The sequence below is a fragment of the Lontra canadensis genome, unplaced genomic scaffold (assembly GCF_010015895.1).
Source record: "Lontra canadensis isolate GAN:19392208 unplaced genomic scaffold, GSC_riverotter_1.0 scaffold9, whole genome shotgun sequence".
NCBI lineage: Eukaryota > Metazoa > Chordata > Mammalia > Carnivora > Mustelidae > Lontra > Lontra canadensis.
The window spans coordinates 2,012,040-2,029,772 of NW_022631003.1; the positions used below are offsets into that span (position 1 = coordinate 2,012,040).

The following is a 17,733-nucleotide window of genomic DNA, read 5'->3' on the forward strand; positions in this document are numbered from 1 at the left end:
AAATAAGGTAACACATTTTAAACATTAAAAATGTATTATTCGTCAAGATTAAGTTGCGATTATGAGTGAAATGTACCCAATAGAAGAGACACTTTAAGGAACCCGACAGCTTCAAATTATAAGCTGAATGTCTATCTAGTTGGTGTAACTCAGGAGAACAATAAGCTGACTATATTTTTTCAGGTTTAACAATCAAGTAGCCGATTTAAGTAAATAGGACACTCCTTTGAGAAGCCATTTATTTATACAGCCTATGGTCCAAAAAAAGCTATTTTTCAGAATGTCTTATACTGGTTATAAGTAACTTTTATGAATTACAATAAGCTCTTACATGTTATCTCTCACATATGTTTCATGTGCCCAAACCATTACATTAGGACAGCTGCTCTTAAAAATAATGTTCCTGACGAACTGCAAGATTGGGAAATACTTTGAGCACCATCAAAGACTCAGTGGGCATGGTATATTTTTTTACTTTAAATGTATCTTTGATAACCAATACCATGTAGAATCCTAAGTAATCCTAAGTAAATCACATATTTAACTAGATATGTCAAGCTACTCTGGCTAACTGGCACATTACCATAAGCTTAGTAACAAAGACTCATTTTCAATTACTTAATTTCTCAATACTTTTCTGTAAGTTTAAATCAAAAGATGTGTTTGGATGTCACAATATATTTCTCAGTGAGTTATTTAAAAATTAGAGATTCCACATAAAAATCTGGATTTGGGGTTTCGTAAAAACTCCTGGTCTTTAGCATAATGTAAAAACTTTTATCTTTCTTCCTTAAGAACTTTCCTTATCAGTATACCCCATTTCTGTGTTATTTGCTTGTTTTTATAGGAAGTTGGAATCCTTAAGTGTACAGTCAACTAGGAGTCTGAGACAGGAGGAGGATCTCCAAACAGCTCTCATCTCCATGACAAAGAGATTGGATAAAATGACCTCTAGGTTCCACCAGGCACAGGATTTCCTTTGACTAAGAAAAAATGACCAAAAGGCAGAGCTGTGCTCCGGTAGCCAACCTTCCCTCAGGATATGTATGACAAGCCAGATCCTCCTATCTAGAAGTTCATCTGTATAGATGATTACCTAAGACTTTCCATGTTATCTATCGATTTCATTTAAAATAACCATGCATGAGAACATCTCAAGAATATTAGAAAATATTCAGAATTGCTATAAGAAAAATTATAATTTTCTGACTTCAACTTGACTTTTAGGTTTTAGGTCAAAGCTACAGATTCCTCATTTCAGGAAGTAACTCTTTATTAATGTGTCTCAACTAAAATATTTGGGAGGGTTCAATTTTAAAAAATCAATCATTAGATATATTTTTCTTAAAGTGCTAGACAACCTCTAAGGAGCCATGTTACAGACAACTGATAATGATGCTCTTTGGGTCTAATGAAACAGAAGGCACAGGTCTTTTCACTAGGCTTCAAGTACTGTTTTTTTAGACCAAGCTTTATAATTCATATTTCAGTTTGCAAGTAATTTCTATTTAAATATTTATTTATGGGAAATAATTCCAAAAATTTGACTCCAATCAGTTAGAAAATTGATTCAAATTGACTCAAAATAGGAAACAAAGTCATGATGACTGCTTCAGCACTTCTTCTATGTGCCCAAAAATGCTGGGGTCTTCAATTGTAGGTGTTATCTGGAAAGAAAATACGAGTCCGATGAATGTTCTTCCTTGAACTCCTTTGCCTCTCCCTGTAATTAAACAATTAACCTGCAATACTGCACTCTCCATTTTCTTATAAAGGCATATAGAAAATGTTCAAAAAAGGGGACTCCAAATTTAATATTTTAAAATGCATGTATTCCAGAGTAATAAACTGTTCAGTTAACAAAACCAGAGGTCCTAAGTGGTAATTTCTCTAGTCCTCTAATGAGCCTTTCTATGTGCCTCCCTAGAATTTTTTTTTTTTTTTGTATTTACAACTATTATTTACTGCTGCATCACCTTCTCTTAGATCTTGAGGATTAAAGACGTGTATATCTATGCACGTATAAAGTGCACAAAACTTAAAAAGTATATATATACTTAAATTAGCCAAATGTTTGCCAAAACAATTTTCACTCACGACAGGAGAAATAATTAGCATATGCATCAATTAGAGCTGTCGAAGCATGCATAACCAGCCTCAATTGTTTGCTTTCTCATTTAGTAATAGACATTAATGACTACAATAAAGGAGGTTGTGTCTTTAATTCAGTAAGACTGCATTCCCACAAGTTGTTTGAATTTAACATATTTACTAATAATAGTAAAAGTATTTCCACACACGGGTACCTATAATCTCAAAGCATATGCTGTTAATTAATCTGTGTTCCACATCCCTCATTCCTAGAGAGTGGCTATGCCATTTCCCCCTTTACATTAAAAAAATGCTAATGCCAAAGACGTGGGGAGAAACGTTTCAGAACCTGACATTAAATATTTTTGATAATTTACCTTATATGGCTTGCCATTGACAAGGGCAGACAGAGCTGACCGGGGAATTTTGCCAGACCTCGTTTTGGGCAACTGTTTGACAAACACTGCATTTCGAAAAGCAGCCACAGGGCCAATGCTCTGTCGAACATGGTTTATAATTTCTTCCAAAACTTGTTCCTCTGTTGTATTTATGTCTAGGGAAGAAGTTCAGATGATAAGCACTGAGTTAACCTTCGCTCATCATTCAGGGTCCAGACACTCAGGGAGGACAAAGATCTCTCACCTTTCCTCAAGACGCAGAGTGCTAAGGGGACGTGGCCTTTCAAAGGATCTTCCTTGCCCACAACAGCGCAATCAGCCACAGTGCCATGGGAAAGGACTGACTGTGAGAGGGAAAAGCATGCGTTTAGAAAATACACGTGCACGTATATAAGAATACAAATACACACACGCGTATGCATGTACGTATTTCAGCTGGGGAAAAAAGTACATGTCAGAGAACGCAAAACCTGTAGCTGCCTGTGTGGAAATTACTACAGATTCGTGATTCCTATCATTATAACTGGGGCGACTGAATTGTTAGGACCCCTGTGGTAGTCACTTATAAAGGCGAACCGTAATTAAGACAAATGACTTTGTTTACCTGGAAAGTGAGGGCTTGTTTCTTCATCTCACCTGCTCATTAATGAAGTCGGGGCAAATGAGCAGCAGATGCCACATGGGGACAAATTGCAATGGGCACCCGGAAACGGGTGACCTCACGGTGATGTGGCTTTGGTGCTGGCTACCATAAGAGCACTCCCCAGAGAAATCCAAGGCAGCCCTATGATTAAGCAGTGATTTTATTTATATCTGGTACTGAGCAATGAACAGAGCATTTCTTTTGTTGAGGCACCATCCCCCAAGTGAGGAGTTCCCGACTTGAAAGAAAAGGCTGGGCATGGCTTTGAAGCCCTGACCTCAGATGATCACGCCAATCGAGGAATCCCTTTCATACCGCTTACCCTGAGCTCTAAATATCCTAAGGAACAAAGCGGCTCTCTCTTTGGAATCACAAGAACCCGCAGAGCGACCACATGAGACACAGAAGCTTAGGGTTACAAACACGGTTCTGCCGTGAGGGTGCTTCTAAAAAGGATTGTTCAAAATGTCTTCTTCCGAGAGAGTGATAGGTCTTTAGTGACTGCAAATCCCTAATGGCTAGAGAAAACAGTGGGCAATATACCGACAGCTCCTTTGGCACTTCTCAATCTTTCAGCAAATAGTTACTAAATCCTTTTCTGTTCCAACCTCTGCACCAGGCTCAGCGGTGAGCAAAAACAGGTGGAGCACGGTCTCAGGGCGCTTACAGTCTAATGGAGGAGGGCGACGTTAAAAAACAAGCACGAGTACTCATTATTAGGAATGTCTAAATATAGAAGTGATAAAGGCTCCGGAGAACTAGCCTGGTTTTTATATGAAAGCCCTAGGAAAAGCAGCCAAAAAAACCTTGGGAAATATATGGCAAAAGCAGGAGGATAAACACGGATCTCCACGAAGCCTTCAGGAAATGAGAATGAGCTCAGGTCTGCAGGAGGGGTAGACGCTGATAAAGCAGGGCGGAGAGGCGGGTCCAAGCCCTGAAGAAGGACTTGGACAAACCATTCCAACCTGAAAGAGATAAATGTGGAAGGAAAGCAGAAAGCAGGACTGAGAAAGGAGCAAGAGGAGGTGAAGGTGCAGAGGTAGAAAGGGGCTGTGCTAAGGACTTCCAATTTTAGTAACACTGGAAAGGCAATAAAGCACTTTCTGGAGTTGAGGAGGAGATACAGGTTTTTTGTTTGTTTGTTTGAATAGACTTTTTTTTTAAGAGTAGTTTTAGATTCACAGCGAAACTAAGTGGAAAGCCCAGAGATTTGTCGTATATGTCCTGCTCCCATATATGCACAGCCTCCCCTGCTCTCAAAATCCCTCACCAGAGTAATATATCTGTTAGAAACGATGAACCAACATTAACACGTCATTCTCATCTTAATCTAGAGTTCACATTAGAGTTCACACTTGGTGTTACACATTCTATGGGCTTATGACGTGTGTCCACCATTTTATTGCATTTTACAGAATAGATTCACTCGCCTAAAAAAATCTCTTGTGCTCTGCTTATTTGTTCTTAGTCCCTGCTAGCCTTTGGCAAACACTGATCTTCTCAGAATCTCCAAAGTCCTTTTTCAGAATGCTGGAATCATCTATAGTATGTAGTCTTTTCTGTTCAGCTTCTTTTTACTTCAGAGTGTATTCTGAAAAACAAACTTACTTTGTGTTTATTGTGGAGAATAGAGGACTGTTAAGGGTGAGTATTACAGTTTGTTGAAATCTCCCATGAGGCTACAGTAGTAGACCAAGCCTATGACGGGGGTATGAAGATTCTAGAGTTTCTTTAGAGATAAAATGAACACAATTTTATGACAAATTGGATATGGTGCGAAGAAGAAGGTAGAGAAGCTAAGGATGGTTCTGTGCTTTTTGGCTTGATCAGCTGACTGGATGATATGGGTGCCATTTTCTAAGCCAGGAAATACTAGTGAAGGCTGGGCTTGGAAGGAATGATCACGTATTAAGTCTTGGAGATGTTCCATGGAAGCACCTTTGAGATACCCGAGTCGACGCAGTTGAATCTGATGGGATTCTTAGTCTGGAGATGCACATTTGAATGTCATTAAATGCACAGATGGTAATGAAAGCTGTAGACGTAGATTAGATTAGTTAGGGAGAAAGCAGTGAGAAGAATGTAAGCTATTAGGAACGCCAACATCTAATGGCTACAAGAAAAAGGACCAGCTGCCAAACTAGACTAAAAAGGCACAGCCAGAGAGGAGAAAAATCAGCAGAATCTAGGACATGCCCCTTTCAAGTTCCCAAGTTTCCACGAATTCTTCTTTCATTTATGTCAAGTTGAAAATGAGCCGTCTCTTCTCTGAGCTCCTGGAAGACTCCATGAACTCCTAGCCTGTTCAGTACAGACTTAGTGCACTACCTCACATAGCCCCTAATGCAATGAAGAAATCAGCATCTCCTACATCCTCTTGTTACCATCCACGCTGAAGGACCCAGTTGTTGGAGTTGCCATTCGCATAGTTTTTGACTCTGATACTGCTGAGGATAGTATGTGTTCAATAAATGATTTTTGTGCTATACATTTTATTAACTTCATTGCTGAGACAGAGACATGCACCTCATCTTCCATTAGTTGGGCCTCATGAAAAAGCTTCTGCAAAACAGCGACTGTACAGACCATATAACACCATCTTCTCCCGGTGCTTTAATCTGAACTCACCAAGTACTCTCAACAGCTTCCTGATTTGTTAAGATTTTACTTATGGTTTAGGTCCATATGCTTAGAGACAAATTTTATTGCCACAGATGTGTACTGGTAGGTAGTATAGTCAGTCACAGTCCTTGGAAGAGAATATTTTGTCTACAGCAGATAAGATACAGACTTGGTAAGCCAAATGCTATCATTCCAATTTAGGATTCCTTGAATGGTAGAGAAAAACTTTTACCTGCCTAGCCAGGGTTTGTTAAAAAAAAATTATATACATATGTGTGTATTTATTTATACATTATATATATTTATATAATATATATTTATATATATTAAATATATATACTTACATTTATATATTAAAGTTTTCACTGGTGCCATAAGCCTCTCTACCTTAGTTTTTAAAATGCCAGGGTATCTGTTCAAATTACTGTTTAAAAAAATTGCCCATTAGGTATTTTGTCACCTAACCAGTATAACTATAATTTTAACTAAATCAAACACCAAATCTTCCAGTTTGCCCTTCTTTCACCTTGTTGCTTTAATTTCACCATGTTTCCATCCTCAGTGTTCGTATGTTTAGAAGTGGATGGGAAAATGCTGTCAGCTTTTCCATATGGGCAGAGTATTTTAAAATCAGAAGTAATATATAACACACTTTTCCACAACATCAAAGTTTCACATTTTTGCCTAGTTTGTGGACAAACTTGAAAATCTGTGACCTACATAATCATTTACTGGAAATTTATGTCATCTGTAAATGAAGTTCATTACTATAGTGGATAAAATATTGTATTAATCTATCAGTGTTCAAAAGATGCCATAAAGGGAGGGAGACAGCTTTCTATGTTGGCTTCACAAATAATATTTACATGCCAAATTATGATTTCAACAACTGAATCGTTAAAAAGGAAAGCATCAAAGTATATCTTGGCAACATTTAAGGGACAGAGGCCAAACAAATGTCCTATGGGGGTAAAAAATATCAAAAGCCACTTTCGTATATTTCCTCCACGTACAATCCACAAAGCATCCGTGACTTGCTGGCAGTTAAGAACTGAAAAAATGATACAACTTGGGAGGTAACTGACTCACCAAAAGTGTGCAATGGTTCCAATTTACGACTTTTTGTCTTTAGGCTGGTGTGAAAGCGACACGTGTTCAGGAGAAACTATATGTCCAATCTTGAATTTCGGTCTTTTCCCAGACTAGTGGTATGCAATGACACCCCTTTCTTGTGATCCCTAGCAGCGGCGAGAAGCCTTGGCTCCCCATCAGTGATTACCCGGTAAACAACAGATACACTTAGAACCACTGGGTACCCGTACAACCATTCTGTTTTCCTTTTCAGTACCATAGTCAATAAATTACACGAGGTACTCAACACTTAATTATAAAGTCTGCTTTGTGTTAGATGAGTTCACCCAGCTGCAGGCTAATGTAGGTGTTCTGAGCATGTTTAAGGTAGCTTAAGCTAAGTTATGACTTTGGGCAGGTTAGGTGTATTAAATGTATTTTTAATTTATGGTATTTTCATTTTACGATAGGTTTAGCCAGACGCAACTTCTTTCTCAAGTGGAGGAATATCTGTATAAATATAGATAATAGGGGAAAACAGATTACAGGGTAATGGGCCTGGGAAATGCCTGTCATTTGTTGTTTCTGAGATACTGTCATTTTTTTTTCTTAAACCAAAACTTTTATAATACTCAAATTAAAACTTTACATGTAGACTAAAAACTAAACATGTATTAAATACAATGTGCTACAATAGTACCAGAAAGAAAAATAATTTGATCTTTCTGAGAAAGAAGTCATCTTGAAAACTAATCATAAAATGAAATACCTCTATTTCTTTGATCAGTTTTGTTCTCTAAAATTAAATATTTTAAAATAGTTTTTGATTTGTAGTTCATTTTGGTATTAAACATTATATTAATAGATTTTTAAACTACCATTCTAGTTCTTTGTTTATCATATTGGACAGTAGGTGTCTCAAGTAACAGAATAAGATATCAATAAAATACCTTTTAAATCAGTTAAAATTGCAAGCACATATGACAATTTATATTTGATGAAAAACATATAAAAAGTATATACACTAAACACAATAGAATGGTTGGGGAAGAATGGAGAATAAGAGTAAGAGGTAACAATAAAGGAATGCATCAATTAAAAAATGAATAAATAAGAGGGTGTTTTTTAAAAATATACTATATATTAAGGAGCATAATTAACAATCTTCTCTATCATGGGTTCACAAAATATTAATTTATTTGCATTTTAGCTTATTTTAGGGGCAGTGGTTCCACTTTGGATGCAAATTATAGTAACCAAAAGAGCTTTTAAAAAATGCCTACACTTGGTCTCAACCCCTTGATTTTCTGGATTAAGTGTTGGGTGGAAATTAGGCTTATGTATTTTTTTTGTGATTAAACATTGCAAAATGAACACATCTGTGTATTTAATCCAAGAAATTGAATATTACCAGCATCCCAGATGATCTTCTCATTTGGACAGTTATAAGAGATCCAGATGTGATTCTAATGTTTATGCAAGGTTGAGGTCCATCCTCATAGTTCATCCTCAGGCTGATGCCTTCTTGTCTTATGGTATTATATCTTTCACATTTTGTTCTTAATATATAACATTCCAAGCATCATTTTTTTCATAGTGGGTAGCACTGATTTATAAACCTTCCTTGTCCTTATATCTTTAAAATGTATTTATTTTGTTATATTTGATTGATAGATTAACTATAGAATTATTATTTAAAACCATTTCCACTCAAATTTGATAGCATTTTCCATTGTCTTTTAAAAAATTTTTAATTTAAATTCAGTTAATTAACATATAGTATATTATTAATTTCAGAGGTAGGGTTCAGTGTTTTCATCAGTTTTATATAATACCTAGTGCTCATTATATCACATGCCCTCCTTAATGTCCATCACCCAGTCACCCTATCCCCCAAACCCCCTCCACTCCAGCAACCCTTAGTTTGTTTCCTATGATTAAGAGTCTCTTATGGTTCATCTCCCTCTCTGATTTCATCTTTTTTATTTTTCCCTCTTCCCCTATGATTCTACGTTTTTGTTTCTTAAATTCCACATTTGAGAGACATCATATGATAATTGTCTTTCTCTGACTTATTTTGCTTACCCTCTAGTTCCATCCACATTATAGCAAATGGCAAGATTTCATTTTTTTGATGACTCAAAAGTATTTCATTGTGTGTGTATTTAAAAATGGATAATACATATTTATATATATATATTATAATGTATATAATGTCTAATATATATAAAATGAATATATATATCCATATATATAAAATGGATAAATAAAATGTATGTGTGTGTGTGTGTGTGTGTATATATATATATATATATATATATATATATATATGAATGGATAAAGAAGACGCACATATATATATATGCAGGTCTTCTTTATCCATTCATCTGTTGATGGACATTTGGGTTCTTTCCATAGTTTGGCTATTGTGGACATTGCTGCTATAAACATTGCGTTGTAGGTGCCCCTTCGGATCACTACATTTGTATCCTTGGGTAGGTACCCAGTAGTGCAATTGATGGGTCTAAGGGTAGTTCTATTTTCAACTTTTTGAGGAACCTCCATATTTTTTTCCAGAGTGACTTTACCAATTTGCATTCCCACCAACAATGTAAGAAGATTTCCGTTTCTCTGCATCCTCCCCAACATCTGTCATTTCCTGACTTGATAATTTTAGCTATTCTATAACTGGTGTGAGGTGGTATCTTACTGTGGTTTTGATTTGTATTTCCCTGATGCCAAGTGATGTTGAGCATTTTTTCATGTGTCTGTTGGCCATATGGGTATCTTCTTTGGAGAAGTGCCTGTTCATGTCTTCTGTCCTTATCTTGATTTAATTATTGTTCTTTGGGTGTTGAGTTTGATAAATTCTTTATAGATTTTGATATTAGCCCTTTATCTGATATGTCATTTGCGAATATCTTTTCCCATTCTTTCAGTTGTCTTTTGGTTTTGTCAACTGTTTCCTTTGCTGTGCAAAAGATTTTGATCTTGAGGAAGTCCCAATCATTCATTTTTGTCTTTGTTTCCCTTGCCTTTGGAGATGTGTCTAGCAAGAAGTTGCTGTGACCGAGGTCAAAGAAGTTGCTGCCTGTGTTCTCCTCTAGGATTTTGACGGATTCCATGTCTCACAGGTTTTTCATCCATTTTGAGTCTATTTTTGTGTATGGTGTAAGAAAATGGTCCAGTTTCATTCTTCTGCATGTGGCTGTCCAATGTTCCCAACACATTTGTTAAAGAGACTTTTTTCCATTAGATATTCTTTCTTGCTTTGTTGAAAAATCAGTTGATCATAGAGTTGAGGGTCCATATCTGGGTTTTGCATTCTGTTCCATTGATCTATGTGTCTGTTTTTGTGCCAGTACCAGACTGTCTTGATGATTACAGTTTTGTAATAGAGCTTGAAGGGGGTACTATCATTTTTGTGTAAATTTTGATGGATTTGAAAGATTCTATGACTTTAGTGGTTAAATTACACAGATTTTCAATTATGCTTTTAATTGTAGAAGTATTAGCTTAAATCAAGCACCTTCAAAGGTGCAAGGATCCTGTGTTTGGTAGGAGATTGCCTCTGCAGTGAGAAGAATAATACTTCTTCATTCCCTCTGATATTGGAGTCATCTAGGAAACTGTTAGTTTCCACATTATCATCAATATCCATATTTATACTTAGGAAAATATTCAGCAATCTTACAACTATTTAAAGCCAATAGTCATTTAATGCTGGGTAGAGCTGAAATTACATGGCATCTTTGCTGAATACATACTTTATGGAAATATATTCAATCCTGAAGAAATCACTCCTAAAAATAGCAAACAAAATAGCTAACTTGGAAAACAAACAGTGAAACTTTGGTTCAAATAACCTTCCAAAGGGCAAATTGCAATGAACACAGCTCTAGGATTTAAGTGCAGTATTTTAACAGCAGATTTCCAAGTTCCCAAGGATACTAGTAGGATTATTTAACAAAATGAAACTTAAGCTACAAGTGAAAGAATGAAACCAGGGAGCCTAATTTGTTCCCTGGAGGTGTCTCACTGTCCACAATAGTGAAAGAAAGCCAAGCAAGAAGGACCACATTAGCTCCTAGTAATTTTGGCTCCTAAGACCTGAAATAGCAGATTTCACACCCAGTTTTCCTAAGGACATTTTGAACTTCCACCAGAGTATCCTAAGTGTCTATCTAGATGCCAGGCTCTCAAACATTAATCAACTTTTCAAATAGATATGATTATTACTTAATAGTTACAGAAGGCCCTTACATGTATTGAGATTTGCAAGGATAAGATCCTCTTAAATTTATAAAAGCATTCTAGAACTCTTTTTCTTATGATGAGAACAGAAAAGAACATACAGTTTCCTGAAATGTTTTTAATGTAGTAATTTTAATAGAATTTGTTTGATTTAGTCTTATATAAAGTAATGTACATGTCATATTTTACTTTAAGAAACTGGAAAGACACTATTTTCACTATATATAAAAGCAACATTCAGTCTATTTTTAATTATTACAAATGAGATTCCCCCAAATTAAGACCCTCCAATCCTATTTCAAAAACCCAAATTGGAATCTGGCATTCAGAATTGACAATTGAGAATCCTAGGGAGAGTTCCAGAAATCATTTACAAATAAAGTAAGGTTTGGGCACTTTTAATAAATGTTGGTTATGTCATCAATAAAAATAACAAAAATATGTATGTAAAAACATACACATTAATTTTCAATGTTAAGCAATTTTGCTAAGAGGTGAGAAAAATCCAGTAAAGAATGTTAGTTCAAAACTTTCTAATAGATGCCAACATAAAGAAGACAAACTTGATATGAACTGAGGTATTAACTTCCTTATTAGACATAAATATACAGTAGAGTTAATCATTTAATTCATATAAAGGGAGATGTTCACATCAAAAAGGCCTAAAGGCTGATGGGTCATTCTGTGCGATAAGTACTCCAAGACCTAGTGACAAAATTCCTGTGGGAAACCATTGATTCTAGCATGCTTTTTTTTTTTTTTTTCAATTTTGTCATTTTACTGCCTATCTTCTGTCTGTCATTCTCTGATTACATACAATGAGAAGGATGTCAGTGGAAACATGTTAAAGCATATATTTAAATAGGTTGATACTTCTCTTTTTTGTTCTAAAATTAAGAGAGAACCAAGAACTTTGACTGATAATAAAAGCTTTGCATATGTAATCTCCATATTTTGATTAGCTGACTCTGCCAGAAATGCAGGTAGAATATTAGAGGTAATCTCTTACAGGCAAGAAATTAAAAGTTAATGCAACCAGAACTACCTTTTGCCAACACACCAAAACACATGAAGTGTGAATTTCAATTTCAGGTTATCACAAAATTCACAGTAGGTTAAAAATAAGATAATATTATAATAGCACACGAAGCCACTTACTCCAAAATATTACATAAAAATATTTCCTTTTACTCAACTTATATTACATTGTCACACACACAAAGCTGAGATGACAAGAAGCATTAAACTATTTTGTTTTCACTGAAGATAAATGACTTTTAAAGAAGGTGACCATCTTCAGATTACAGGAAGGAGAACTCAACTTTGATTCTGCATGTTCTGATCCTATGGAATTATTTTTAAACATTGTCTTTCATTTAAATTTTGCTCTATTCCATTTAAAACTTGTTCTGGGTTTGGTTCTGAAAATGATGGAATAAATAGATTCCATCTTATCACGTTTACTAATTGCAATGAAAAACTCTGGGCTAAAAAACCAGATCAGATGACTCTATTAAAATTATAAGAACTTGAGACACAACCTCCTTTTTTGGTTTGTTTCTTTGGAGGTTTTGGGTTTTGTTATCATTATGGTTTGTTTCTTTGTTTTGCCTCCTATATATTCTGGCCCCGGTACTAGAGCAGCCCAAAAGGTGAACTGCCGATAAGTGCAGACAGACAGAAAGGCCCAAAGAAATGTCTGCCTCTACTGAAGCCCAGGGAAAGGAACAGAGGATCTGGGAAACAATCCTTTTCAATCTACCTCCCTACTCCAGATGAACACCCACAGAGAAGCAGTTCCCTTCTTCCTTCCTACAGAGCTGTAGAAACCTTGTTGACTCTCCGCACCCTACTCCAAGTGAATGCCAGCAAAAGAGCTGGGTCCTTCCCCTTCTCCACTACCGGTGTGCAGCCTGTGGGAGGGAACCCTTGAGGGATGCCAGCCCCAAACACATGCACACACCCTGAGAGCCTAGAAAGATTCAGAGCCATTTGTGACCCCCCGCCACCTCCCAAGAGCAGCTATCCAGTCCCTGAGGAGATCCCTGTTAACTTGCTCTGCTCTACACTAAGCAAGTGCTACCAAAGAGACAGTCTCATCCTCTGCCTAGGGATGCTGTGAACGTAGAACATGCAGTATTGACCCTTGATAAGAGCACAGGAAATACAGCCCTGACTTTTTACCCAAAATAGCAGCAATGGGGAACCTTGGAAATCAGAAAGTGATGAGTAGGTTATGGAGAGGAAGGAGTTGGAGAAAGGGATACTTTAAGTCTGTGTATGAAGTCCTGAGCCTACCCCATGCACCCCAGACATGGTGCATGCAGGAATCCAACCAGATTCAGCACAGTGTAGATTCTGAACACTTAACTCAAGTTTCAGGTTGGCCTCTGAGAGAGACACAAGTGAGATGCACCAAAATAGCACTGCAAAGAGTGAAAATCAAATGGACATTGGAACCAAAGTCCACAGAAAGTGAGTAGGGACAGGTGGTCTGTTCTTAACTAAAATAAGTAATCACAACACAAATCCACATGATTTCAACAGGATCCAGAATCTCATAATGCAATATTCAAAATGTCTATGATAAAAACCTAAAATTACAGGACATAAGAGGAATCAGGAAAACCTAAACCTCTCTTAAGAAAAAAAAAAAAAGGCTATGAGTCAATAGATGCCAATGCCAAGATGACCCAAATATTAGAATGATCAGACAAAAATTTTAATGCAGCTGTTATAATGGTGGCAGGGGATAAAACTTTCCTGGACTCCTCATTGCTCCTGCAAAACCCCCTAGCCTCCTGAGAATCTTCAAATACCATGAGAATTTGATCTATAGCTGTTTGTCGGGTTAATTGCTCTGATCTGAAAGGATAATAAAACTTTTCTAATTTCCCTGAGAAGGCAAAAGTATCAAAGTCAAGAGGAGACTAGATCTCTAGGTTAAACTCACAAAGTGCTGGGGAGACTGGCTCAGTACCTTCCTAGTATTTACATGTCAAAAAAAAGATGAAGCCTTAGAACTTGGAAACATTTCTAAATTGTAAGAGTTAAGACACACAGGGCTATTTGGCTCCTGGAGATTTTATTTACACATCAAAGAGTTGAGTTTGGAATAAGGCCTTACATTTGGAAGGAGACCTTCTAATGGGGGAAGAAGGTCAATGCCTCCTTGCCCTTTATAGGCCCATAAAAATTATCTTCCTCATCTCTCTTCTACGAAGTGTCTGGCTGGCATTTCTGTAGTACCTAAGGCTAGAACCTAAGAGGGCAATGACACACTTATTATCAAGAAATCTGTCTTTGACCCTAACACCTCATTTGCACATTCAGTATAAAATTAACAAAGATGAATACTAAAACACAACAACAGCCATGGTGCAAGAAGAATGGGCAAACATTCTTGGAATGAAAGGGAGCACAGTTTTCAGTAAAGAAACAGAAGCTACAAAAAAGGAATGAAATGACTTAAAAGAAGGGAGATAGGGGTCTAGGAGAGGAGTGAAAAAAAGTAAAAAAGAAAACTAATAAACTGATAGGCATAAATATAAATTTATGAATAATATATTTAAATGTAAATGGTCTAAAAACATCAGTTAAAAGATAAAGACTGCAGACTGGATAAAAATAAAAGCAAGACCCAACTGTATGCACAGTAAGTCCACAGAAAGCATAATGATCCAGATGGATCTATACGGATTCATAATGATCCCTAAAGATCCAGATGAAAGGGTGGCCAAAGATAAATGATACAAACACTATTCAAAAAAGATGGAATGGCTATGTGATTACCACACATAACGAACTTGAGAACAAAGAAAGGTACTATAGATGTTTAAAAAAAATCAATACATAAAAACATTGCAACCAAGTAAGGTTTATCCCAGTGACATAAGGCTAAAGAGCTGGAAATAAATTAATGCAATTCATGTATTAAAAAAGCAGAAAAAGCATTTGGCAAAATTCAGTGTTCATTCAAGACTCTTAAAAAAATCTCATCAAAATAGGATCAAATTAATCTTAACTTGATAAAGTTTATCTACAGAAATACCTTCATTTCATTAAGAATGAAACATCATTCTTAATGGTAAGGCATTAAATGTTTTTACCCTAAGATCAGAAAGAAGACAAGGGTGTCTGCTCTCACCACTGTTATTCTGTATCATACTGGAAGTTTTAGCCAGTCCAAGAAGGCAAGAAAAAGGAATAAAAGGCATTTAGACTGAAAAGAAAGCAATAAAACTATCTCTATTCACAGACAACATGATTTTCTACATAGGAACTCTCAAAAATCTACAAAAACAATGCATTATCAGTTTAGGGAAATCAATAGCATTTCTATCCACTAGCAGTGAAAATTTAGAAACTAAAACTTCAGAAATATTGTATTTATAGTAGCTTAAAAATTAAATACTTAGGTATAAATCTGTATACTGAAAAGTATAAGATGCCGATGGAACATATTCAAAAAGACCTAAAGAGGGGCACTTGGGTGTTAAGTCTGTTAAGCATTTGCCTTCAGCTCAGGTCATGATCCCAAGGTCCTGGGATCAAGCCCCGCATAAGGCTCCCAGCTCAGCGAGGTGTCTGCTGCTCCCTCTCCATCTGTGCATGTGATCTTTCTCTTTCCCTCTTTCTCTCTCAAATAAATAAATAGATAAATAAATCTTAAAAAAATAAAAAGACCTCAAGAAATAGAGGCACATATAAAATTATTGGGTTAGAAGTTTCCATATAGATCAGATATCAGTTTTTCCCAAAAGAATCTATGATTTAATACAGTCGTAATAAAAATCCATTGTAACTACAAAAGGTTCATTCTGAAATATATGTGGAAAAGTAAAGAAATTAGAACATCCAAAACAGTTTTGAAAAAGAAGAGCAAATGTGAATACTATTCAACTTTAAGGCATTCCATGAAGCTATAGTATCAAGACAGAATAGTATTGGTAAAAAGATAAACACATAAAATAATGAAACAGAAGAGATACTCTAGAAATAGAGTCACTCAAATACTATCAGCTGATTGGACAAAGGTGCAAAGGAAATTCAAAGGAGAAATGCAGTCTTTGCAATAATTGATTCTTGGAACCATCGACATCCATATTAAAAAATAATTATAATCCTCAACCTATATTTGCATCATACACACACACATGAAAACTCAAAATGTAAATGTAAACTGATACAAAATCAAAATAATAAAGCTAATGTAAAACATGAAACTATAAAACTCTTAGGTCAAAACAAAGGAGAAATATTTATGACCTTGGGTTAGGAAAGAATTCTAAGATATAATGCCAAAATTATGATCTGTCAAAGAAAAAAATCAGTGAATTTGACCTCATCAATATGAAAAATACTTCTGCTCTGTAAGGACACTTTTAAGAGAACAAAAAGACTAGCCACAGACTGAAAGACAATATTTGCAAGTCATGTATCAGATAAAGGACTCTCAAAACTGAACAATAGGAAAACAACCTAAGTTTTAAAAAATAGGCAGAACATTTTTTTTAAAGATTTTATTTATTTGTGAGGGAAAGAGAGAGAGAGAGAGAGTGAGCGTGTACAAGCAGAGGGGAGTGGCAGGCAGAGGGAGAAGCAGGTTCCCCACTGAGCAGGGACCCCAATGGGGGACTCAATCCCAAGACCCTGGGATCATGACCTGAGCTGGAGGCAGACACTTAACCAACTGAGCCACCCAGATATCCCTTGATTTTCAACAGGTATCTTATCAAAGAAGATATGTGGATGAGAAATAAGCATGTCAAAAGATGCCCAACATCATTAAGGCATTATGGAAAAGTAAATTAAAAGTAATGACATACCATTACACATCTAATAGAATGGTTTAAATAAAGAATAATGATAACGCCAAGTGTAGATGAAGATGGGAAGAAACAGAAACCCTCAAACACTTCTGGCGAGGATGTAAAATTGTGTAGCCACTCAGAAAAGAGTTTGACAGTTTCTTATAAACTTAAACACACACTCACCACATAACTAAGCCAACTCATGATAGGTACTTATCCTGGAAAAAATAAAAACTAATCTTGCCCCAAAACACATACATGAATGTATATATTATTTAAAATTGTTTCAAACTAGAAACAATTCAAATATCCTTAAGTGAATGAATGGATACAGAAACTGGTTAGTACATCTACAAATGGAATACTACGAGCAATATAAACAAATCATGATACACACAAAAGCTTGGATAGATCTCGAATGTATTTTCCTAAATGAAATAACCCAGTCTCCAAATATTATGTAACTGTATGAGTCCATTTATATGACATTCTAGAGAAGCAAAAACATAGAAACAGAAAAATTAGTAGTCACCAGGGATGGGGAGGGTCAGAATACAAAGGTCAATGTTAAAAGAGAATTCTTCAGCAGTGTTGACATTTTTGTGTATCCTACCTGTGGTGAAGGTTCCAAGAATCTACACAAGAATAAAAACTCATAGTATTGTAAAACAATAAAGTGGATTCTACACTATGTAAGTATACAAATTAAATATATTAAAAAAAAACTCTTCTGGAGACATTGTGACAATGTATTTACATTGGAGGAAAATTCTTGGGATTTAAGTTATAGTAAAATGTTTAAATCTCATACCAGTTAAAGATGGTATGCAAACCAGGT

General features: G+C 35.8%; 1 protein-coding gene across 1 annotated transcript in view; it reads right to left on the bottom strand.

Annotated features, from left to right (window-relative positions):
• Positions 1 to 1,291: 1,291 nt before the first annotated feature.
• ACSS3 (acyl-CoA synthetase short chain family member 3) overlaps positions 1,292 to 17,733 on the bottom strand; it is a 149,802-nt gene continuing 133,360 nt past the window's right edge. The window contains exons 14-16 of the mRNA XM_032854687.1: positions 2,734 to 2,833; positions 2,469 to 2,644; positions 1,292 to 1,667 (exon numbers count right to left, since the gene is read on the bottom strand). Coding sequence (XP_032710578.1) covers positions 1,599 to 1,667; positions 2,469 to 2,644; positions 2,734 to 2,833 — 345 coding nt within the window. The 3' untranslated portion in view covers positions 1,292 to 1,598. The remainder of the gene's footprint in view (positions 1,668 to 2,468; positions 2,645 to 2,733; positions 2,834 to 17,733) is intronic.